This window comes from Scylla paramamosain, chromosome 41 (genome assembly GCF_035594125.1).
Source record: "Scylla paramamosain isolate STU-SP2022 chromosome 41, ASM3559412v1, whole genome shotgun sequence".
Lineage (NCBI taxonomy): Eukaryota > Metazoa > Arthropoda > Malacostraca > Decapoda > Portunidae > Scylla > Scylla paramamosain.
In genome coordinates this window covers 2842652-2866049 of record NC_087191.1, presented here as the reverse complement: position 1 = coordinate 2866049, position 23398 = coordinate 2842652, and the positions used below count along the sequence as shown (strand labels likewise).

The following is a 23398-nucleotide window of genomic DNA, read 5'->3' as shown; positions in this document are numbered from 1 at the left end:
ACAAACACGCCCACACACAGCGTGTATCATAAACCTATACGCTCTTCATACACGTTCATCTGGTGATCTTCATTACTTGCTCCATATACGCCTTCCTTTGTGATGCAGTCCAATGTGCAGTCTGATATAAGTTTAGAGAGAAATACATTAACTTTGTCAGTGTTTACTCCTATACACAGTGATAATACTGATGATAGTGATGGTGATGGAAGTTATAGTAGTAGCAGAAGTCCATCTTTGCCTTTCTGGCTACCTTTAATTCATAAAAGCAATTAAGAATTAAAGGTAGACAAGGGGGATTGAAGCAAAATTTTTAGGATCAGCAACCAGGATAGAACAAGATATAACGGGTTCAAGCTTGAAAAATTCAGGTTTAAGAAAGAGATAGGAAGAAATTGGTTCTCAAATAGAGTGGTAGATGAGTGGAATGGACTCGGTAATCATATTGTAAGTGTTAGGACATTAGGGAGCTTTAAGAGAAGATTACACGGGTTTATGGATGGGGATGATAGGTGGAAATAGGTATATTTCTTACAGGGACTGCCACGTGTAAGCCTTCGTGTAAGCCACGTGCAGCTTCCTTTATTTCTTATGTTCTTATGTTCTCTCTCTCTCTCTCTCTCTCTCTCTCTCTCTCTCTCTCTCTCTCTCTCTCTCTCTCTCTCTCTCTCTCTCTCTCTCTTCGTTTATGCGTGTGTGTGTGTGTGTGTGTGTGTGTGTGTGTGTGTGTGTGTGTGTGTGTGTGGAAGATGGATGTAAGCATGACGGTTTCTTATTGTGGCTGCACATTCTAGTGCTGAGGGACGACGCAGTGCTGTTTGTTGCGACACGTTGCAGAATGTTAAAGAAAGATGAATTTGTAATGCGCTTTTGTGGAGTATAGCATACGGATTAATGAAAAGAAGACGAAGGCTTTTGTAATTAATGGATCCCAAGAAGATAAGGCCGACATGCAAGTGGAAAATATTAAAAATGGTCGGTGTGCAAAGTACACTTACGAGTAATTGGGTAGTGTAATTACGGATTAGAAACCTATGTCTGGTGATGTTAGATTACATAAAGCCAAAAAGATGTGCCATCTCCTCAATTTTATATCCTATGTTAAAAACATTCCTTTTTACATTAAGCGAAGTGTGAATGACAAGGCACTATTGCCGTCCATACTGTATAGATGTGAGTCCTGGCTTGGGAGTGACCTTAAGTCAGTACCAAGCTATATAACTGGGGATCTGAAGCAGCTCTTAGGCTTGAGCATCACCACTACCAACACGCTGCAATCTTTTGTCTCGTCCTGATTAATAACATATGTTTTGTTAAACTCAGATCTCAGTACTCGTGGCATGTACACATCAGGAGGATAAGAATGAGCTTCACCGCATCGCATTCATGCGGCTCCGCGTCAATAGCCACATTTGGCAGTGAAGACGGACGGTGGAACAGTGGGAGATTGGAGGGATATTCTTAGAGGAGCTGCTATGTGGGTGCGGTGCTATGCAGAGGAGTGGTACCTACTGGAGTAATATCCTCGCTGGTAATACTTCTGTGACCTGTATGGATTTACCTTTTTAAACCAGGTGATGTCATTTGATGTGCATAGTTGCTGTGAGGTCCTATACAAAATTTTGTCGCTCTTCTAACGGTAGATGGTGTGTTTGTATAAGTCCAATTTAATAGCGTGTTTTCATACTTGGTTTTATTGAGTTTTTTTTTATTTTTTATTTTATGTACTTGTTTTAGGTTGTACATAAAGTTAGTGGAAGGGGACTTTTATGTATTTTTGGTTTTAATTCTTGATTTTACTAGGTTTTAGTTGTAAAATATGTCATTTAGTTACATTTTTTTTTCTATTGTTTTGATAAGTTCTAATGGAGGCTGACGTTTTGAAACGTTTCTTTTACTATTTTTTTTTTATATTTTTTTTTCTTTTCTCTGTCACTATCAGTATGTGTTGTAGGTATGAATTTATACATATAACATTAATTTCACATCGCTAAAATATCTATCTATCTATCTGTGTATGTGTCTAGAGGATCACTTGCTAATCCTGCGATCACCAACAACACAGCAGGACTCCCTGAATGAAGGTTGAGACTTCCAGCAGTGTGATCTCAGTGTTGCTGCAAGGCCCTTCATACGTCATACACCCCTAACCCTCTTGTTCAAGGTTACAAGCTGCTTGCTGCTTGGTGAAAAATTACGTGTGTCTGTGTGTGTGTGTGTGTGTGTGTGTGTGTGTGTGTCATAATAACAAACTGGACTATTGCACATGTTGCGATAGCTTATAACACACACACACACACACACACACACACGAGTAGTATATAATTAACACCCTAGGAAAATGTCACTTCATTCGCTTGCAGCGTGCTCACCAACATCTGCGGAATGAGGTGAGTCTGAGGTGCACTCCTCACACAGACAAGCATACCTTCGTCCTCTCTGTCTCAGGGAGAGCGTAACACATCTAAGGGTGTGCTGGTTACTCCTATCACCTTTTTACTCCTTGAGTTCCGGAATATGGTTATTGTTTAGTGTATACGATCATACATTTAACATTCATTCGGATGATTCTGTTTGAAAGAGATTTGTTCATGCGTATAAAGCAGCCTTATGAAGAGATGTCACTTGCAACACCTGTCCCAGATCACCTTAAAATTCGCCAACCGAATGTGAAGACATTTCTAAGTATAACGCCACTCACCACACATCTAACTTTGCTTATATTGGCACAAAGAATAGGTGTGGTTATCAGGTGGACTTAAATATAGTTTAACTTAGGTCAAGGAGTGTTTATAATGCTGGTGATCTGGTGATTGGACTCTTCTGGAAGTGAGAGTTGGTGTTCTGACTCTACCGTTTACCACTTTTTTATTCCTTTTACCTATGGCTGATACTGATCTGGGAGTCTGTTGTTTCTTGTTCATTTTTTTTTTTTTCCCATTCTCAAAGCATTAAGCTCAAAGTTTAAGCTTCATAGAAGCAGTGCTGATTTCATTCTTAGTGATGGTTAAGTACTTAGGACAAGCAGTGTGAGATTAAAAAATTCATCAATTACCTACACTAAGGTAATGCGTAAGGCCTCTTACATTCAGTTCGTCTATTTAAGGGATTACATAAAAGATCATGTTAAATGAAGGCTCAGAGAATTTGCAGTTCAACTCATTACACTACTTTCTCCTTATTTTGTTTAATTTATCCTTAACCAGAAACCATGAATCTCTGATCCCTTGTCTGATTCCGTGCCAACTTCATTCACTTTTTTTACGTGGAAGAATACATAAGAACATAAGAAAATAAAGGAAACTGCAGGAACCTGTAATAATAGGACACATTGGAAATTAATAGGATGGATCGATGAATATCTTTCTCTTCTCAACTTTTCTGAAGCTATATATATATATATATATATATATATATATATATATATATATATATATATATATATATATATATATATATATATATATATATATATATATATATATATATATATATATATATATATATTTCTAAAACCAAGTAATGAATAAATTCAGATGTGAAGTTCTACGTATTTTTTTTTTTTTTTTTGTGTTAAATAAAACTTTAAAAAAAAGAAGGATAAGCAGAATGAAAGCCTTCATTATATGTATTTTCTTCAAAATCAACAGATGGAAAAGGCTAAAAAATGTAGTTGTGAAGTGGGCAACGTGAATCAGATAAATTACAGACTTATGAGGATGACACTTGCTTTACTGCTCCAGGTATTCTTACAACGCCACACTCACGCCCACTGCTTCTGACCACTCGTAAACATTTCCCATGATGTTAAGATTCATATTAGCAACAATGTTATCTTACACTTAGACTAACACTAACAATAACCTCAATAATTACACGAATATTAACACTTACACTAACATCAACAACAACATTTATATCAACATCATCCTAACACAATCTCACTAACACTCATTCACACTTACACTGGTACACATAAACACTTACTATGACTGACTTACACACATTAACTCACAGTCACAAATCACAATGACACACACACACACACACACACACACACACACTAGCACTAATCACATTACCACTAATGAACATCTGCATTTACAGCCGCATTAACATAAACAAAAAATAAATAAATAATAAAAAAAATAAAATAAAATAAACTCTATGTAAAAAACAAATAAAAACAAAAATGTGTATAGTGCATATGACGAATTCTAATTTTTATTACCAGTTCTACTTTGGGATGTGATAAACTCGTCACTTGGGTAATAACGAAATTATATATATATATATATATATATATATATATATATATATATATATATATATATATATATATATATATATATATATATATATATATATATATATATATATATATATATTTTTTTTTTTTCTCTCTCATAGATTTCCTAATAGTATATATTTGCAATGTATTATACTGTGTATGGCACCCATTGTAAGTGTCTAAAGCATTTATTTTTTAGTAAAGTCTTGCCATCCGACTATTTTTCACTTTCAACAGCAACATTGTAATAGATTATGTTCGTAGGTCAAGTACACCACTGTGGGCTGCTGGAGTACAATAATGCAGCCTTCAGTCCCCATGACCGCGACTGTACCTCAGCTCTTCTCCTGCAGGTTCTTGGTCGCCTTCGTTGGCCTGTTGTGTGTGGCGAGAGCAGCATTATCCTTCCATCTTCCTGCTGCCCAATCCCCACTCTCCCTTGGCCTTCTTGCTGGGTAAGACACCACCGCCTCCTCCACCATTATCATTTTACTGGGCATTTATTTTCCTAGCCTATAATCCATCTATATAACAGGCCGGCAATCCCACACGGGATGGCATTCACCTACAACTTTATTAATACACCTATCTTGCTATTTCAGTGTCTAAAATGTGTCATTGTGCACTCTAACTTAGGAGACAAAATTAATCTTCAATTCTGTGTCCTTGCATGTATTTTTGTACAGTGCTTTGAATGTTAGCAAAGCTGCATACATATAAAGTTAATATTTATTCTTACTAATGGCATTTCTCTCCATTGACTTCTTGGATTTTGGAGGAGCTGGTGTTGAAATTATTGCAAAGTATGACAACAGAAGAAAAGCAAGTTTTTAATCTTACTAATGGCTTTACTCTCCATTCACTTCAAGGTCTTTAGTGTGGGTCTTAAAATGGTGTTGTCACACTAAATAATATTTTGTGGTTCTCTTATCTCGATTATTGTCTCTTATTCTTTTCTTTGTCTTTATCTCTGCATTTTTGTGCTTATCCGTATTTATCTTTCCCCTTTTTGGGAGTCTCTTTCGATTTTTTTTTTTTTTACGTTAGAGGGTCACTGGCCAAGATGAACACAAAGAGGAAATAAAATCCCATTCCGTCCAGAAAAAAAAGTCAAAAAAATGTCAAAAGAATCATCCTCTTGAAGAGAGGATACAGAAGCAGGTAGGGAGTCCCAGAGTTTACCACAGAAAGAAATGAATGGTTGAGAATATTGGTTAACTTTTCTATTAGAAAGGCGGACACAATAGGGATGAGAAAAAGAAGAAAGTCTTGTGGAACGAGGCCACAGGAGGAGTTAGCATGCAGTTAGCAAGATCAGAAAAGCAGTTAGCATGAAAATAGCGGAAGAATATAGCAAGAGATGCAACATTACGGCGATGAGAAAGACGTTGAAGACAGTCCGTTAGAGGAGAGGAGTCGATAAAACGAAAAGCTTTTGATTACACTCTGTATAAAAATAGCGGTATTAGTGGAAACCCATATCCACATACATGTGAAGCATACTCTATACATGGGCGGATAAGGCTCCTGTACAGAGTTAGAAGCTCCTGGGATGAGAAAAACTGGTGGAGACGGCTCAGAACACTTAACTTTAGAGAAGCTGTTTTTTGCCAGAGCTGAGATGTGAAGTTTCCTATTTAGATTGTAAGTAAAAGACAGACCGAGGAAGTTCAGTGGAGAAGAGAGGAACAGTTAAGTGTCATTGAAGAAGAGGGGATAGTTGAATGGAAGGTTGTGTCGAGTTGATAGATGGAGGAATTGAGTTTTTGAGGCATTGAACAATACTAAGTTTGCTCTGCCTCGATCAGAAATTGGCTTCCCTGTATGAACTGTTTACTTCCTGAAGGGTTGGACGTCTATGAAAAGACCTGGGAAAGTACAGGATGGTATTATTAGCGTAGGGGAGGATAGGACAACAAGTCTAGATCACTCTTCTTGGTTTAGATCACTGATGGATGATAGGAAGAGAATCGGTGACAGGATAGAACCCTGAGGAACACCACTGTTAATAGATTTAGGAGAACAATGATCGTCTATCACAACAGCAATAGAACGGTCACAAAGGAAACTTGAGATAAAGTTACAGAGAGAAAGAGAGAAGCTACAGGAGGGTAGTTTGGAAATCGAAGCTTTGTGCCAGACTATATCAAAACCTTTCTGTTGAGAATAGATTAAAAGCTTCAGATAGGTAGGGAATTAAATAGAACGGTAGTTTAAGGGATTTGAACGGTCACCCTTTTTAGTAACAGGCTGATTGTAAGCAATATTACAGCAAGAAAGAAAGGTAGATGTTGATACACAGAGTGTGACTAGCCAAAGTGCAAGCACGGAGGCAGAGTTTTGGATTTCATTAGGTCCATAAGCCTTCCGAGGGTTTAAAAAAGCGAGTCCATGGAAAACATCATTGGAAAGGATTTTAATGGGCAACATGAAGTATTCAAAGGTTCGAGGAGAGGGAGAAAGAAGTCTTGAATCATCCAAGGTAGAGTTTTAGCAAACGTCTTAGCAAAGAGTTGAGCTTTAGAAAGAGATGAGATGGCAGTGGTGCTATCAGGTTGAAATAAAGAAGGGAAAGATCAAAAAACAAAATTATTGGAGATGTTTTTTTGATAAGTGACAGAAGTCACGAAGGAAGTTAGATTTTGAAAGATTTTTGTACGTTCTATTAATGAAGGAGTTTTTGGAGAACAGACCTGCAATTAATCGGCCAGAAATTTAAATCGCTTGATATTCAGGTGATGGAAGGCTCAAGTTATTTCTGTTTTTCCCTGTCTTTTTTATCTAACTTTTTTTTTTTTTTGCTTTCCTTAGTTTCTCCATCACTCTTCCTTTATTTTTGTCTCCACTTTTGTGTCCCTGTCCTTGCAGCTCAGTTTCTTCACTTATCTCCACGCTTCTCTCCTTTTTCCTGCATCTCTCTCTGCCTCTCCACTTTCCTCTACTCATACTTTAACTTTCCACCAGTTTCCCACACGCTTGCTTATACACTTCTCTCCATTTTTCTCTACTTATGCCTCCGCTTTCCTGCACCTATACACGCTTGTGTATAGGTGCACTTGTGTATAAGTGACTTCTGTTTACCTACTTCTACCTGCTCTTTTTTCCACTCTCCTCCACTTTCTCTCTCTTTCCTCCTCACTTTCCTTCACCTATGCCTCCACACTTCCCTTCACATATGTTTTCACACTTCCCTCAACCATTACCAACTTTCCCCCCGCCCTGTCCTCTCCACTCCTCCATCTCTGACCGGCGTTCACTTCTGCAGGGATGTGGCTGTTGACCGGGGAATCTCTCCACGCCTTAAGGCCACTGATGATGATGGTGATTCACGTATGATGAGGGACGCCTCTGCTTCTGATTCAGCTTCATCTTCTGAAGAGTCTGATGATTCTAGTAATTCTTCTTCACGCATGATGAGGGACGACTCTACTTCTGATTCATCTAATGATTCACGAATGATGAGGGACGCCTCTGTTTCTGATTCTGCTTCATCTTCTAATGAGTCTGATGATTCTAGTAATTCTGGTTCTTACTCACGTATGATGAGGGATGACTCTGATTCTGATTCTGATTCTAGTGTTTCTAATGATTCACGCATGATGAGGGATGCTTCTGCTTCTGATTCTGCTTCATCTTCTAATGAGTCTGATGATTCTAGTAATTCTGGTTCTAACTCACGTATGATGAGGGATGACTCTGATTCTGATTCTGATTCTAGTGTTTCTAATGATTCACGCATGATGAGGGACGCCTCTGCTTCTGATTCTGCTTCATCTTCTAATGAGTCTGATGATTCTAGTAATTCTGGTTCTAACTCACGTATGATGAGGGATGACTCTGATTCTGATTCTGATTCTAGTGTTTCTAATGATTCACGCATGATGAGGGACGCCTCTGCTTCTGATTCTGCTTCATCTTCTAATGAGTCTGATGATTCTAGTAATTCTGGTTCTTACTCACGCATGATGAGGGATGACTCTGATTCTGATTCTGGTTCTAGTGTTTCTAATGATTCACGCATGATGAGGGACGCCTCTGATTCTGATTCTGATGATGATTCAACTTCTGATGATTCTAGTAACTGATGATGGTTATGATGACTCATGCATGACGAGAGCCGACCCAGATTCAAATGTGGACAATGATTCTGAGGAAGATGATTTTAAATCTAATGAGTCTGAACCTGAAGATGATGATAAGTGACGAGAATAAGTAAGAGGGAGAGTGACATTTCTAATTGAAGAGAAACAGTGAACCCTGTAACCGAGGAGAACCACTGATCCCATTAAAGAGAACCAATAATATCTATGACTCAAGAGAAGAAAAAATATCCCTCCCATTCAAGAAAACTAAGGATGCGTCCAATAGGGAATTAATGATCCCTATAATTCAGAAGAACCAAAGTTGCCCCCAAATCAAGAGAAACAGTTACAGCGACATTGAGACTGACAGCGAGCACTGATACCTACGATACCCCTGATGCCTTCTCATTTGCAATCATACATGTAAACATGAAAGATAAATATATATATGGTTTAGTATTCCAACTATTCTCCATATATATATACATATATATATATATATATATATATATATATATATATATATATATATATATATATATATATATATATATATATATATATATATATATATATATATATATATATATATATATATATATATATATATATATATATATATGGTTTAGTATTCCAACTATTCTCCACATATATATATATATATATATATATATATATATATATACATATATATATATATATATATATATATATATATATATATATATATATATATATATATATATATATATATATATATATATATATATATATACATATATATATATATATATATATATATATATATATATATATATATATATATATATATATATATATATATATATATATATATATATATATATATATATATATATATATATATATATATATATATATATATACTGGATGATATACTTGGAATACTAAACCATATTGTATATATATATATATATATATATATATATATATATATATATATATATATATATATATATATATATATATATATATATATATATATATATATATATATATATATATATATATATATATATATATATATATATATATATACATATATATATATATATATATATATATATACATATATATATATATATATATATATATATATATATATATATATATATATATATATATATATATATATATATATATATATATATATATATATATATATATATATATATATATATATTTTTTTTTTAATGGAAAGGTCCTGGTGTACGAGTTTAATAGCGGAGGGACGAGGAGCCGTAGTGGCAACAGCAGAAGCAGTAGCAGTAGGTACAGCAGAAGCAGTGCTATGATTATTAGACACTGTAGAATTGCTATTTCTCAAAACAATTTACCCCTTCCCCCCCAAAAAAAAAAAAAAAATACACATAAGACATATAAATGTACGCAAAAAAATAGACACAAATACACAAAATATAAATTATATAATATATCAGCAACAGTTAAAATTTAATGTACTCGTATATAGCAATAATAATATAAGCAGAACAATAATGTGCCTTATAGTCAAATGTAAGAAAGTAACTAGAAAATCTAAGCAAGTGCTAGCAAAATATAATAAAAAGTAAGCAAATACTTGTTTGCTGTACAAAATGAACTGATGATAAATATTTACAAATGCACACACACACACACACACACACACACACACACACACACACACACACACACACACACACACACACACACACACACACACACACACACACACACACACACACACACACACACACACACAAATGTACATAAGTACAAAAAATAAATTAATAAATAAATAAATAAATAAAAATGGTAAAAAAAAATGTTAGGCTCTCTCAGCCTCAATAAATAAGCAAAACTCATAACCCAACTAAATAAGGTATATGCACGGGGTGGCAGCAGGAATAGTATGCAGATGGGGCAAAAACAGGAATGTTGCATCAACTTCAGCAATAACAGACATAGCTAGGGGCTGGTGTAAGGTATTGACTGTCATAGAGAAGTCATGGGTAACCAGGGGTTGACAAAGGCACAGGCTCGGGAAACACCAGAACACATACACAGCACACGGATCAGACAGGCAAAATAGACATACGGCAACTACAAAATTGAATTGATAAACGACAAAAAAAATGTGTTGTATAAAAAATACAAAACACAGGCAAAAGACCGTAAATTTAGATGTATGTGCTTAAACCTGCTTGTATAGCCGTGGCTAATTGTGTAACACACAGGAGAAAGAGAGAGCACAATGGAAAAACCAATAAACACAATATATATATATATATATATATATATATATATATATATATATATATATATATATATATATATATATATATATATATATATATATATATATATATATATATATATATATATATATATATATATATATATATATATATATATGTATAATTTAATTTGATGTGAGGCTTTCCTGAAGAGACAGAATTTATTCACGGTTATAATGATTCTTCGCAGTGTCTGTTACCTACACGTACACACATATAGTGAATGGTCAAGAAGGTGTGGGGATGGAGTGTATTTTCTTAACTGTTTCTATAGTTTGAAATAATGCAATGGAACTTATTGGAGTTTTCAAGGTCAATTTCATGATTAATTCGTGTAAGGACATTTTTTTTTTCAAATACTGAATAGATTTGACCAGATGACTAGCACACCTGTGGCAGTCACAACTCATGCAGTGGTCACACCTCGGCTCGTTGCGTCATAACTGCTCGGCTGCGTGACTTTGAAAAAAATAAAATACCACCATAGTATAAAACACTTCTCTGTCGCACCTCGACTAATTTCAGAAGCATTTACTTTAATTGATACGGGTTTTACGTGTATGTGTGTATATATATATATATATATATATATATATATATATATATATATATATATATATATATATATATATATATATATATATATATATATATATATATATATATATATATATATATATATATATATATATATATATATATATATATAAAGTTGTGTTAACAGTTTAACAAGAATTCTGTATGTTTAACAAAAGAAACACTCTTGAGAATCCTTCTACTCATCTCTGTGGCCTTTGAAAATAGTTGCGGTGAAAAAGCAAAGCGTTTCAGACTATGGGTCCTGCTCGGGGCGTCGCGTGTCACGTCATGGCGTCACAAATCATGGCTGTGCGAGACCAGGCGACAGGTAATGATTTATTACAACAACTGCATCCTCTTGGTGCTAACTTTATTAGCTGAATCGGTGGTGACGCAGACAAATTTTTAGAGCGACGCCTTTACAGAGTTTAAAATAACCATATTTATAAAAGGTGAGCGAGATATAATATCATAAAAATATGAAAAATTTTATGTGATGGGTTGAAAAATAGCCAGCTTTGGGCAGACCTCAAAATCATAAGAACATAAGAACGTAAGGGAAACTGTAAGACGCCATCAGGCCTACACGTGGCAGTCCCTGTATGAAACACAACTACCTATATCCACCTATCATTCCCATCCATAAATCTGCCTAATTTTCTTTTAAAACTCCCTAATGATTCAACCCTAATAATCTGACTGCTGAGTCCGTTCCGAAGATAACCACGCCCCACAACTGACCACTCGACCTACCTTCATAACACACCTCTTTACACCCCTGACGAGCAATGTAACAGTATAAAGTACGTGCAAATTTTCTCTACCTTTATACTCTACTTATTTATTTTTTCTTTCTTTAATGTAAGAGTGGCAAGGAATTTCAAAAGGAAAGAAAAGAAAACTAGTATAGCAGCAGTAGTAGTAGTAGTAGTAATAGTAATAATAGTAATGATAATAATGATAATAATAGTAATAATAATAATAATAATAATAATAATAATAATAATAATAATAATAATAATAATAATAATAATTATTATTATTATTATTATTATTATTATTATTATTATTATTATTATTATTATTATTATTATTATTATTGTTATTATTATTATTATTATTATCATTATTATCATTATTATCATTATTATTATTATTATTATTATTATTATTATTATTATTATTATTATTATTATTATCAATATTATCATTATTATTATTGTTGTGGGAACAATTTGACTGTTTTACTCACCCAATTATCTGCCAGCTAACACATTAACGCAGAAAGCATCGCTAAATATAAATAAAAATAACTGATAACTTAGTTGTGTTTTATATGGCCGGGAATGATGGTGGCTGCTATGGGTGAGTTATAATTTCTGAGTTTACAAACCAACTGGACTAGCCGTGTTTCGTAGCTAAGGTAGCTTCCTTGCGGTATCCAACTGATGCGGGATTGTAAATTCTTTTCAGCTTAGTGAATTTAACTACAGGCAACAGGTAGAGTGGCGAGAATGCGTCTTAATAGGACTGTTGGTCTGGTAGCGGCTCATTGACGACTACTGGGCGACTACTGAGGGTGTGTTCGGAACAAGACGTGAACTTTGTTCCTCAGCTTGCCATGTCAAAATAACAAAAGCCTTGCGAAGCCGCTTACGTCAACTCCCTATTTTTATTTTAACAACTGATACTTAGTTTTATACTAGATTAAACATTATTACCCTCTAATACAATTTTACAATTTATGCACTATCAGGAAAACTCTAACATGGTAAAGAAAGCGCGTGAAATAAGTTGCAAATAACGAACTATTTTGACAGTAAAGGGATGTTAAGCCTCAGGTAAAAAATCTCTCTCTCTCTCTCTCTCTCTCTCTCTCTCTCTCTCTCTCTCTCTCTCTCTCTCTCTCTCTCTCTCTCTCTCTCTCTAGAGGAAGATCAGTTCACCAATGGAGGAAGAAGGAAGGGAATGGGAAGCGATGGGAAGTGGGGAGTGTAGAAAAATGCAAGTGGGACAGAGAGAGAGAGAGAGAGAGAGAGAGAGAGAGAGAGAGAGAGAGAGAGAGAGAGAGAGAGAGAGAGAGAGAGAGAGAGAGAGAGAGAGAGAGCGTAATAATATTAATGAAAATATTAATAAAAATAAAGAAAAGTGGTAATAATAACAAAGAACTGATAATAATAATAATAATAATAATAATAATAATAATAATAATAATAATAATAATAATAATTATGATAATAATAATAATAACAATAACAATAATAAATCATTATTATTATTATTATTATTATTATTATTATTATTATTATTATTATTATTATTATCATTATTATTATTAGAAACACACACACACACACACACACACACACACACACAAACACAAAACTACAAGCCCCTAATAACACGCACACCCTTCACTCAAAAATTTTAAAATCATCATGGCGACTCCTACACCAGCCTCGGAGTCCCCATCTGGGGAGGGAACCATAAATGTTCCCAGGTCGAACTGCCTTTCTGTCGACGACCCTAAGTGTCTTGACACCCCCCTCAACTCTTTCTTCATTACCTTCTGCAACATTCGCGATCTAAGATCTAATTTTCAATCTGTAGAACACCACCTCTCCTCTTCTAAACCTCATCTTCTTTTCCTCACTGAAACTCAGGTGGCTAAGGCAACTGACAGTAGGCCCTTTTCTGTTCCCTCCTACTTTCTCTTTCCTCATTTTTGATCCAAAGCTGGATGCTGCATTTATGTGCGCAATGATTTAACCTGCTCTTGTGCCCACGCTCTTGAATCTTCCGAGTTTTCCACGATCTGCCTACGACTACAGAGACAGTCTCAAACTAAATTTATCTGTGCTGTATACCTCTCACCTAACTCCTCTGACTATGAGAAATTCCTTGGCAACTTAACTTCCAAAGTGGAGCACATTCTGACCCTCTTCCCTTTTGCAGAGATCTCCATTCTTGGAGACTTCAATGCTCACCACCTGCTTTGGCTTTCCTATCCCTTCACTGACCATCTTGGTGAACTAGCCTTCAGCTTTGCTATCCTCCACGACCTAGAGCAATTGGTGCAACACCCTACTCGTATTCCTGACCGTCTTAGAGATTCGCCCAACATTCTTGACCTTTTCCTGACCTCTAATCCTTCTGCTTATGCTGTCACCCTTTCTTCTCCGTTGGGCTCCTCCGATCACAATCTCATATCTGTATCTTGTTCTATCGCTCCAATCCCTCCTCAGGATCCCCCTAAGCGAAGGTGCCTCTGGCGTTTGGGAGGACCTGAGGAGGTATTTTGCTGATTTTCCTTGGAATGACTACTGCTTCCGTGTCAGAGACCCGTCTTTGTGTGCTGAGCGCATAATAGAGGTGATAGTGTCTGGCATGGAGGCGTACATTCCTCACTCTTTTTCTCGTCCTAAACCTTCTAATTCTAAACCTTGGTTTAACACAGCTTGTTCTCGTGCAATACATGATAGAGAGGTGGCCCACAAGAGGTACTTGAGAATTCCATCACCAGAATCTCATGCACTTTATATTTCTGCCCGGAACCTTGCCAAGTCTGTTCTCCACCCAGCCAAAAACTCCTTCATTAACAGAAAGTGTCAAAACCTTTCAAGATCTAACTCCTCTCGTGACTTCTGGCATCTAGCCAAAAATATCTCCAATAACTTTGCTTTTTTTTTCTTTCCCTCCTTTATTTCAACCAGATGGCACCATTGCTATCACATCTATTTCTAAAGCTGAACTCTTCGCTCAAACCTTTGCTAAAAACTCTTCCTTGGACCTGATGGGGTTCCTCCTATTGTACTCCGAAACTGTGCCTCCGTGCTTGCACCCTGCCTGGTCAAACTCTTTCAGCTCTGTCTGTCAACCTCTACCTTTCCTTCTTGCTGGAAATTTGCCTATATTCAACCTCAAAGGGTGACGTTCTAATCCCTCAAACTACCGTCCTATTATTTTAACTTCCTACCTATCTAAAGTTTTTGAATCTATCCTCAATAGGAAGATTCTTAAACATCTATCACTTCACAACTTTCTATCTGATCGTCAGTATGGGTTCCGTCAAGACCGCTCTACTGGTGATCTGGCTTTCCTTACTGAGTCTTGGTCATCCTCTTTTAGAGATTTTGGTGAAACTTTTGCTGTTGCCTTAGACATATCAAAAGCTTTTGATAGAGTCTGGCACAAAGCTTTGATTTTCAAACTACCCTCCTACGGCTTCTATCCTTCTCTCTGTAACTTCATCTCAAGTTTCTTCTCTGACCGTTCTATTGCTGCTGTGGTAGACGGTCACTGTTCTTCTCCTAAATCTATTAACAGTGGTGTTCCTCAGGGTTCTGTCCTGTCATCCACTCTCTTCTTATTATTCATGAATGATCTTCTAAACCAAACTTCTTTTCCTATGCACTGCTACGCTGATGATACCACTCTGCACTTTTCCACGTCTTTTCATAGACGTCCAACCCTTCAGGAGATAAACATATCACGCAGGGAAGCCACAGAACGCTTGACTTCTGATCTTTATAAATTTTCTGTTTGGGGCAGAGCAAACATGGTATTGTTGAATGCCTCAAAAACTCAATTCCTGGATCTCTCAACTCGAAACAACCTTCCAGACTATCCCCTCTTCTTCAATAACAGTCAAATGTCCCCCTCTTCTACACTGAACATCCTCGGTCTGTCCTTTACTTATAATCTGAACTGGAAACTTCACATCTCATCTCTGGCTAAAACAGCTTATACGAAGTTAGGTGTTCTGAGACGTTTCTTCCAGTTTTTTTTTCATCCACCCAGGCTTATCCGTCCATGTATGGAGTATGCTTCACATGTCTGGGTGGGCTCCACTCATACCGCTCTTCTAGACAGGGTGGAATAAAAAGCTTTTCGTCTCATCAACTACTCCACTCTGACTGACTATCTTCAGCCTCTCTCTCATCGCCGCAATGTTGCATCTCTAGCTGTCTTCTACCGCTAACTCCATGGCTCCCCTCCTCCCACGGTCTCGCTGCACAAGACTTTCTTCTTTCTCTCACCCCGATTATGTCTACCTCTCTAATAGAAGAGTTATTCTCAGTCATTCATCCCTTTATCTGGTAAACTCTGGAACTCCCTGGCTGCTTCTGTATTTCCACCTTCCCATGAATGGAATTCCTTCAAAAGGAAGGTTTCAAGACACTTATCCTTGAATCTTTTACTCCCGCTTTGGTTTCTTAATGGAGTGGCATCTCAGTGTTTTTTTTTTCTATTGGATTTTTCTTGCTGTAGACCATTGTCCCTCCTACATAAATAATAATAAAAAAGATAAAACAAAAAAAATAAAAATGCTTTAGAATCGGGTGATGAGTCTGTTTTACTAAAGTTACATATATCTTTATCTCAGTTTTCCCTTGTTGATGGTATATTATGCCTTACTGTGTCAGTTTATGAGCAAACAGTGACGCAACTTGTCACTCCTATTTCTTTCGTTTCATCTGTGCTTCAGCTCATTCATGGCGCTCCCCAGACTGGTCATCCAGGCCGTGACGAATTTTTAACAATGGCTCGTAAGCGTTATTACTGGCCTATGATGAACCTTTACATCACAAATCATGTAGCGCAATGTCTTTCTTGTTCACAAACTAAAGGTTAACTCACACCACTCCTGTGCTTGAATATCCGATTCCTGCTGGTCCTTTTGGTACTGTTGTTATGGACCTTTTGCAATTACCTCGCAGTCACCATGAATCTTTTTATGTTCTAGTCTGCGTTGATCATTTCAGTCGCTTTGTAATTCTTGTCTCCTTACCCAACAAATCTGCTACAGTTGTGGCCCATGCTTTAGTGTCCCACCTCGTTTGTCCAATCATTACACCTTCAGTTTAAGAATGAGGTACTTAATACCATTTGCCAGCAGAACATAATTTCTCATTACTTTATTACTGCTCACCATCCGGCTTTTAATGGACTTGAGGAAAGGATTAAAAGAAAAATTTTGGAAATCCTTCGGCATGTTGCAGGTATATTCCATGAGTCATGGGAAGATAGGGTTCCGCATGTAACTGCTTCCATTAATAAATCTGTGAATTCGTCTACAGGATAGACTCCTCACTATATTGTGTTTGGTGAAGAAAAACGTCTGCATTATGACATACTAGTATCTCTACGTGTGGCAATGTATTCCGCTGATGACTACATTCAGTGTCATATCCGCACGTTTCGAACTACAGGCTTCACGCGCGTACTGTGTCGGCAACACAGTACAGCCACGCCTGTGTCCATTGGTATTAGTGACACTGTCTTTAATAAGGTCTCACCTCTGCGTCAGTCTAAATTAGAACCTAAATTTTCAGGCCCTTTTCTCATTACAGAAAGCCTTTCTGGTAATAAAAAAAAAAAAAAAAATGATGCAAATCTTGATATTTCAGTTGTCCATGTTGACAGATTGAAGAAGGCTTGGGTCTCAACCACCTCTTCTTCTCCTTCTCCAATGCTTCAGTCTCCACCTCTCATACTTCTGTTCATCCTGTCTCTACACATTACTCTTATCTTTCTTTTTTTTTTTTGGGGGGGAACCCGATTTTACATTTATCATGTATTTTTCTTTCTCTCTTTTCGCTGTCCCATGAGTTTGTTTTGTTGTGCCCCTAGGGGGAGTTTATTTATTATTTTTATATCTTATGTTAGGATTACATTGATTATAGTTTTTGTGTTGCCCTGCAGTGATATTTCTTTTTACCCTGCAAGAGGGATATTTTCGCTCGAAAACAACAATATGTACAATACCAACCAGTTTCGATTCCGTAGCAAAAGGGTTACCACACACGCACTGGCACTCATCACCGAACAAATAGCACAATATAAATTCGACAATGGACAATGCCAAGTTATCTTAAGGGATATAACTAAAGCTTTTGACCAGGTTTGGCACCACGGCCTTATGCACAAAATACTTCAGTTACACCTACCACTAACTACAAAATTTTTTATATGTGATTTCTTAACAAACCGCACAGCCTCCATCAAAATAAATAATTATGTCGGACCAACTTTTAATCTCAATTGTGGTGTACCACAAGGAAGTGTTCTTTCTCCAACCCTTTTCACAATCTACACTAATGATATACAATACCTTAACCAAAATTTAAACATTAGCTTCGCTGATAACATAACCCAAATAGTCGGATACCCAGGTAGATCAAAAAAATATGTTAAACATAAAAACAGAGAGAGCAATCAGAGTAATTAATAACTATGAAAGAAAATGAAAAATGAAAACTAACGTGAATAAATTCACGCCTCTCCACCTCGGAGCCAAAAAAATCTTTCCCCTAAACATCAACGACGAAGAAATAGAATTTAAAAATAATGGCAAATGTCTAAGTCTAACCATTACCACCACTGGTTATTACAAACACATTCAGGAACGAAAGAATATAGCAGATGTAGCACTGCAGAAACCATAATAAACTGTATAATATGCCAGAAAAAATAAAAATACACTTAGTTAAAACACTAATCCTCCCTTTACTTGACTATCCACCAATCCCAACGCACACTATGAGTAAACACCAGATAAGCAAACTACAAAGTACAAAACAAAGCACTGAGATTCGCCACCAACCAGAAACACCCGTACACTATGACAACAGAACAAATACACACACACACACCAAAACAACACCTCTAAACATACGCCTACGCTACAGAGCCAAGACAATATGAACAGAACAGAAGAACTAGAAATACCAACCTACCAAGCCCTTAAAGACAAACTAAACCAAATAGACAAGTACCACCGTGACTACCCAAGCAGCCTGCAAGCATGTAACACTACACCCACACCAATTTACTAACAGTCCAACCGACAATACATACTTACCTTGATTCACTTACCTTTATACTTCCTGTACCAACTTACCTGAGGATGTCCGTACACCAAAACACACCATGCACAGGGCATCTGAAAGGGAAAGAACATTGTGTTGTACCAACACACTACACAACAAACACCTACACCTGCTTCACACGGGAAACGCAGCTGAGCTCCTCTCTACCCACTCCGCGCCCTGAGTCGGCGGTGGGCTGGTGTGACAGGGCTAAGCGCCAGCTCCACCCAAAAGTCCACCGTCGAGGGCTTCCGGCCACTGGAAGGGCTTGCAGGCCTCCAGTTAGCGGAGCTGAGTGAGGGAGTTGCACCTCGTCCTGAGTCGCTGGCATCCGGGGACCACATCTTGGGGGGTTGAAGACTTGCGTGGTGTTAGCGAGGGGAAGAGTGGAGGAGTCTCCTCCTGAATCCACCTGAATCCAACAGGGAGACCCATCCCGGCCTGTGCCATCACATGAAGCCTACACACAGTACACCTACACACTATACTAACACATATATTACACATTCATGAATTACTTACCTTACAATGTAAATAAGTTGTTCATTCGTACTGCTGGCAGTCTCGCCGGTAGGGAACTAAGTTGTGTTTTGTCCACGGACATCTTGCTGTAGACTAGCTGTGGATCTGCCAAAAAAAAAAGAAAAAAAAAGTATGGTGTACTTACCTTATAAATATGTAGTCGCCATGGATTAAAAAATTAACTTTAACTCACACACATATTTCATATGTAAAACACAAGGCAGGGAAACTGAAATAGGACACAGAAAGAAAAAAGAACAATCTTGTTGATAGGGAAGGGCTGCTACTCATATTACAAAACATCACACAAAAATTGAAAGGTGGTTAGCCCACCATCTTTTCTCTTCTACTGTCTTTCAATATTTTCTAGCTTTTATTCTTCTTCTTTACTGACTCTTCTTCTTCACCCCTCTTTTCTATAAACTTCGACTTCGACTTCGACTTCGGCCTGTCATTCTCTACACAACCTCCGAAAAGACAACAACCTCCTCTGCCACTGAAGAAGGGTCAAGGACCCGAAATCGCGATCTGGCGAAGATGATATCCTATGAGAAAATCATCAATATTCTTACCAAAGAGAAATAAGACACTCCTTCAAGAAAAAGAAAACATCATGAAGAAATTCATAAACGCTGGACTCAGTATCACTTTCAACGAAATATGTACAAGAGAAAACCTCCTGCCCATTTATACACTCGTGTGTGTGTGTATATATATATATATATATATATATATATATATATATATATATATATATATATATATATATATATATATATATATATATATATATATATATATATATATATATTCACAAAAGTTGAAAAGAAAAAGTAATTCATCCTATTCAGTTTCCAGTGTGTTTTCTTATTACAGCTTCCCGCAGTTTCTTTTATTCTCTTATGTTCTTATGTATTTCTACGCAGAAAAAGGTGAAAGAAGTCGACATGGAATCAGACAAGGGATCAAAGATTCATGGTTTCTAGTTAAGGACAAATTAGGAGAAATAGGGAGAAGTGTTATGAGTTGGACTGGGATTACTCTGAGCCTTCGTTTAACGTGATCCTTTTATGTAAAACCTTAGACAGACAAACTTAATGTAAGAGGCCTCACGCAATACATTAGTGAAGGTGACTGATGAATATTTCAATATCACACGGCCAGTCCTAAACATTTACTCATCTCTAGGAATCAAATCAGCACCGCTTCTATGAAGCCTAATCTTTGAACCTATTGCTTTGAGAAGAGAAAAAGGGAGGTTCCAGAGTTTACCAGAGAAAGGGATGAATGACTGAGAATACTGGTTAACTCTTGCATTAGAGAGGTGGACAGAATAGGGGTGAGAGAAATAAGAAAATCTTCTGAAGCGAAGATACGGGAGGAGGGGAGGCATGTAGTTTGCAAGATCATAAGAACAGTGAGCATGAAAATAGCGGTAGAAGACAGCTAGAGATGCAATGTTGCGGTGATGAGAGAGAGGCTGAAGACAACCAGTTAGGGGAGAGGAGGTGATGAGACGAAAAGCATTTGTTTCTGCCTGCCTAGAATAACGGTATGAGTGGAAACCCCCCAGACATGTGAAGCATACTCCATACATGGACGAATAAGGCCCTTGTACAGAGTTTGTAGCTGGAGAAGTGAGGAAAACTGGCGGTGACGTCTCAGAACGTCTAACTCATTGAAACTGTTTAAGCTAGAGATAAGATGTGAAGTGTCCAGTTTAAATAATAAGTAAAGGACAGAACGAGGAGATAGTTCTCTGGAAGTTTGTGTTGAGTTGATAGATGAAGGAATTGAGTTCTTGATGCATTGAACAATACTAACTTTTCTCTGCCATAATCAGAAATTTTAGAAAGATCAGAAATCAGGCGTTCTGGGTCTTCCCTGCGTGAAATCTTTACTTCCTGAAGGGTTGTAGGTCTACGAAAAGACGTAAAAAGTGCAGGATAGGAGTGGATAATACAGGAAGTTTGGTATAGAAGGTCACTGATGAATAATAAGAAGAGAGTGAGTGACAGGACAGAACCCTGAGAAACACCACTGTTAATAGATTTAGGAGAACAATGACTGTATATCACAGCAGCAATAGAACGGTCAGAAACGAAACTTGAAATGAAGTTACAGACAAAAGGATAAAAGCCGTAGGAGAGTAGTCTGGAAGTCAAAGCTTTGTGCCAGACTCTGTCAAAACCTTTAGATACGTTCAAGGGAACAGCAAAAGTTTCATCAAAAATATCTAAAGGATGATGTCCAAGACTCAGTAAGGAAAGCCATAGGATCACCAGTACACCAGCCTTGACGGAACTCATACTAGCTATCAGACAGAAGGTTATGAAGTGTTTAAGAATATTCCTGTTGAGGATAGACTGAAAACTTTAGATAGGCAGGAAATCAAAGCAATAGGACGGTAGATAAAGGTACTACTGTAGAACGGTCATCCTTTTAAGGAACAGGCTAAATGTAAGCAAGCTTCCAGCAAGAAGGAAAGGTATATACATAAGTTATCTTACTTATCCTAGTAGTGGCAAGGAAATCCTTGTACGTATAAGTCATGGAATGGAATGGGCTGAAAGGAGCAACCTGAGTTCTTGCATCTGTAGTCAGCCTATTGGCCTTCTCATTCCCAGAAACCCCAATATATGCTAGGACCCAGCAAATCCCAATATATAATCTATGTTGCAAAACCTAAAGCCACTGAAGAATCAACAAAATAAGAGGATGAAGGGAAGAAGGACTAAAATGTTTTACAGCAGAAAGAACATTAAATGTGTCTCTAAAATTCGAAAAAAGTAAAAATAGTTCTTAAAGGTGGGATAATAACAGAAAGTTTTGCTGTAAAAACAGAAGCAACACCGAGTAAGCTACCGCCTCGAAAGATTAAAAGAAAGATAACACGAAATCCGACTACACTTTTGGATTTTGAACTGTCCATAAATACAGGGATGGAGTCGGTATGTGTGGAAGTCTTCCAAGAATAATGCACGGGACTCAAAATCCGATAACAAGTTCTTATCAAGAATAGCAGGATCACAGAGAGAAATTTCTTCGAACTGCAAGTAAACAACACTAGACCAACACCAACCTACAGAGACATACAGAAACGAAAGGTACATTTAATACAACCATACCAGATGCAACCCTGAAACCGGAAGATTTAGTGAAACTCGTCAGGGACACACATAGATGAGAACGTGAATCGCGAAAGATGGCCACACAGAAAAAAAAAAAAAAATGACCTGGGAACACGTTCGACTAATAACTCAACCATAAGGAGTAAGAGGCGATTTATCAACTGAAGCAGGTAGTGGCACCATTGTCACATGTTATGGTAACGCAGAGAAAGAAGGACACCAGCATCCACCACTAAGATGGGGATTGGGCATTAGCGGAACGCACCAGTTCCCAGGTAAACACCGGCATGGTGCACCGAGTCTAACACAAAAAGCCGAACCTCAGCACCAGAGGAATAAAGGGTCTATCTGTCAACGAACCAAGAGGTATGAACCAAGATTCTAAGGAGTGACAGTGCCCTCGTACATGCTACCTTAATATATATATATATATATATATATATATATATATATATATATATATATATATATATATATATATATATATATATATATATATATATATATATATATATATATATATATATATATATATATATATATATATATATATATATATATATATATATATATATATATATTTCTTTTTATGTAGGAGGTCAACAAA

The 23398-nt window shown here is 36.7% G+C and overlaps 2 protein-coding genes across 2 annotated transcripts in view; one reads left to right on the top strand and one right to left on the bottom strand.

Annotated features, from left to right (window-relative positions):
* Nucleotides 1-23398, bottom strand: part of LOC135093123 (dentin sialophosphoprotein-like) — a 102664-nt gene that overhangs the window by 36939 nt on the left and 42327 nt on the right. The gene's annotated exons all lie outside the window — the stretch shown is intronic.
* On the top strand, nucleotides 2312-8810 carry LOC135092849 (dentin sialophosphoprotein-like). Its single transcript, XM_063991591.1, has 3 exons — nucleotides 2312-2390; nucleotides 4645-4746; nucleotides 7557-8810. The coding sequence occupies exons 1-3, from the start codon at nucleotides 2386-2388 to the stop codon at nucleotides 8374-8376; spliced, it is 927 nt and encodes a 308-aa protein (XP_063847661.1). The 5' UTR covers nucleotides 2312-2385; the 3' UTR covers nucleotides 8377-8810.

Bases quoted from the DNA above. Each gene is read 5' to 3' on its own strand.
- LOC135092849 (XM_063991591.1), top strand. The intron at 4,747-7,556 runs GTAAGACACCAC...TCACTTCTGCAG, and splicing joins TCCCTTGGCCTTCTTGCTGG to GGATGTGGCTGTTGACCGGG.